Below are 3,260 nucleotides of genomic sequence, written 5' to 3'. Positions count from 1 at the left end.
AGCTGGGGACCGAGGCAGAGGGGACGGGGATGGAGGGGACCACAGCATCTCCTCGTCCCTCACTTCTCCCCAGGATGCTATGGAGGTGGCCCATGCCACACCAGGACCCCCGGCCACCAGCGCTGTCCCCGTCCCCATCCCCAACCTCAGCCCATAAATGGGAATTTATATCCGTGGAGGTTTTGTTGCAAGAGCTCAGCACAGCGCTGATCCCGGCAGACAAATAACCAGTAGCGAGAATAACTCCAGCTGCCAAGGAAATGTTTCTTTCTCCCTTGAAAATCATACGGAACGTTTTAAGGGGAAAGAGGGGGAATTGGTTAATGTTGCTGTTCTTGTCATTTTTACAGGATTTGTTTTCTGATTGTCTTTTGTTGTGAATCTTCGGAGTCTGAACATGTTTTGTATCAGCCTCAAGGTGCCTCTGCTGGGAAGGTGCCTCAGATAATATTTTTAGTAGAGTTTTGACTTGTTTTCTGACACACATCTGATAAATGTCATCAAAAGCTGATATTCCTCATGGAAAAGGTCTTTTGCATTATTTTTTTTATCTAAAGAAAAAAAAAATCAGAATATAAATATTTCATTCATTTCTCATCAGTGCGGTTTATGCTGTTTCCCTGGTGATAAAAGCACAAGGCTGGATCTTGAGACATATGCATTTAATTCCCAGCTCTACCACAAACCCCCGCAATGACCTTGAACAAGCCACTGAGGCTCCGATCCGTATGGGATGAGAATTTTCTGTTAAAGCTCCCGTTTGGCCTCTTGGGTTGGGATAACGTCTGCAAAAAGATCTTCATTTCACACAGGCAATACATTCCCCACCACCCACCCACCCCTGGGACCCCGCGGGGGGTGCTGCCCTGGGTGGGTGCTCCATCCCCGCACCCCAAAGCCCCCCCGGGCAAGCTGGGGGTCCCGGGCGGCAGAGCGAAGGCCAAGGATGCCCTCTCGTGGGAAGAGGCGGGTGGGCGTGGGTACCCCCGGTCCTGTGCTCCCCGTGCCCCAGGCTGGTGTGGGTACCCCCAGCCTACCCCGAGCCTGGAGAAATGCCCCCCATCCTCTTTGGGGTGCAGCCATGGCACCGGGGCATCACTGAAACCCATCCAGCACCTTTTATAGGGGATGGGGGGGTTCCTGCTCACCTGTGAGAGCAGGGACAGGGACATCCCTGCTCCTGTTCCCTCCGAGGGTCCCACAGCCCCCCCAGGCCTGGGTGGGTCAGGAGAGGAGCAGGGCAGCAAGGACACAGGGCAGGAGGAGGCGGCTGCCAGCGAGGCCGGGGGGCGGCCGGGGGGCTCGGGGGGAGCCGTTGCAGAGGTCAGTGTCGCAGCAGTGGATTCGGACCCCCGGCAGCTCCTGCTGCTGGCAGTGCCGGGAGGTGGCACAGCCGCTGGCCAGCAGGATGCCCAGGACCACTGCAAAGCAAGGACAGCGCGGGACGTCAGAGACAGGGGGACAGTGGGGACAGCAGGACCGAGGGTGGTGCTCGGCCAGCCTGGTACCCGTGTGAGGGCAGCAAGGTTTGCTTCGGGGTGCGAGCATCGCTGGCTCGATCAGGCACCCTTCAAAACTTGGGATCCTCTCAACAGACTCACCGCTCTCCGTCTTAATGCAGAACCGGTGTTTGAAGCCCTGGTGGGAGTGGGAGCAGGTGATCACCTCTGGGTTAGAACACCCCATGTCCACGTTTTTGGTGCCAACAACGATGTTGCAGCCATAACACTGGAGTCCGGACACTGAAAAAGAACCACAGGAAACACAATTAGATTTTTCCGGGGGGAAAAAATACTTCGCCTCCTTCCTAGCTGCTCTCTACTGACAGCTTTGCAGCGCTCTCTGCCTCGCCAAGTTGCGTTAAGCATCAAGCCAGAGCCCGAAGCCGCCTGCCACTTGTTTACCCAGCGGCCCCAAAAATGTAAAAGCATCTCCCACTAGAGGTCAGTGCAAAATCAGAGATTAGCTGGAGATTTGTGCTGGGATCTAATAGTGGGAACAAGGGAGCTTTGAAAGAGGATTTGTAAAGAGAAGGCGAAACCTCCTGACTATAGACATCGCCGAGCCAGGGCTCAGCCACTCTTGGAAACAGCTTTTGCCTGTTTCACCAAATTCCTCCAGTTTCAGCCATACTGGTGTTGGAGTCATTCACGCCAGAGGGACGGTTTCATTGGCGTGGTTTGGGTTTCACCCTGAACTCAGCAGTCCTGCTTTTATCGCAGGGTCTACCAAGGAGGCAAAACAACTCGGAAACGCAAGGGAAACCCTCATTCAGAGGAACTCTGAGCCAACGTGTCCGTGACCCTGGGACAGTGGTGTTGGTGTGTGTCCCCAGAGCTTTGCACACTGGGAGCAGCTTTGTCCTTCCCTGCAGGGTCAGCGGCTGCGTCTGAGAATCGCTTGCCCTAAACCAGAATGGGAATTTAGCCATTTCTCAGCTTGCTTTAAAAAAAAAAGCCTTCAAGGGATATTAATGTACATCACTCAGAGTTTAAGGCAAATGCAATACCTGATCTCTGCGTCGATTAATCACAGCAACAGAAATCAGGTTGCGCTTACTGTAGCCGTTACCGTTGCCCACCTCGGAATGCTGACCCAGAGCCTTCCTGAGCCCACGGGGTTTTGGGGAGCAGGGTGAGCACCCTCGCACCGCTGGGCACAGGGAGCCCCCGGGGACCCAGCTCCTGGCCCACATGCCCTCTTTTTGTACTAAACGCGACGACATTGGCTCCATCCTAAAACCACCGCCGCACAGCAACACGCTGCATTGCTCGGGGCAGGACTGTCCCCTAGTTCATCCCGAGGACAAACCCCACTTCAGCAACCAGGGTTTGGGGAGGGTGCGAACAACCGTAACTCCAAAGCATGGGCGCACTGCACACCCCGGGGACAGCGGCACTTACCCTCTGGGAGGACGAGGACCACGGTCATCAGAGAGAGGATCCCATGGGCACCTCCAGGCATGTGTCGCGAGCGCATAGGGGTCAGCTTCCAGAGCTCCAAGGACAAACACCGGCGACTGGGGGAGCGGGCAGAGACCCCCCCTTTTCCCGGCTCTTCCCCCAGCCGTGCGCACCCTTCGCTTTCCACCTGCGAACGCTCCACTGGAATAAAGGGAGATGCTCTCAGTGCAGCAGAGATCTGGCTGCTCCCCGCCAGCCCCGTGGCACCCAGTCTCGTTATCCCGATGCTTAATTCCTCCCTTTTCCTCTTGCGAAATTCTCGGATTCTTTCAGCTCACGCACAGACGTGAGCGTGTA

At 55.7% G+C, this 3,260-nt stretch overlaps 1 protein-coding gene across 1 annotated transcript; it reads right to left on the bottom strand.

Annotated features, from left to right (window-relative positions):
- Positions 1-715: 715 nt before the first annotated feature.
- LOC135996671 (ly6/PLAUR domain-containing protein 1-like) lies at positions 716-2,979 on the bottom strand. The gene is made up of 4 exons (XM_065648840.1): positions 2,904-2,979; positions 1,602-1,742; positions 1,149-1,421; positions 716-785 (listed from the first exon to the last, which is right to left on the bottom strand). Exons 1-3 carry the CDS (start codon positions 2,977-2,979, stop codon positions 1,225-1,227), a joined length of 414 nt encoding a protein of 137 aa, XP_065504912.1. The 3' UTR covers positions 716-785; positions 1,149-1,224.
- Between the last annotated feature and the right edge of the window lie 281 nt (positions 2,980-3,260).

This window comes from Caloenas nicobarica, chromosome 19, assembly GCF_036013445.1.
Source record: "Caloenas nicobarica isolate bCalNic1 chromosome 19, bCalNic1.hap1, whole genome shotgun sequence".
Lineage (NCBI taxonomy): Eukaryota > Metazoa > Chordata > Aves > Columbiformes > Columbidae > Caloenas > Caloenas nicobarica.
Note: the sequence above shows the minus strand (reverse complement) of the source record. Positions and strands in the feature narration are given on the sequence as shown.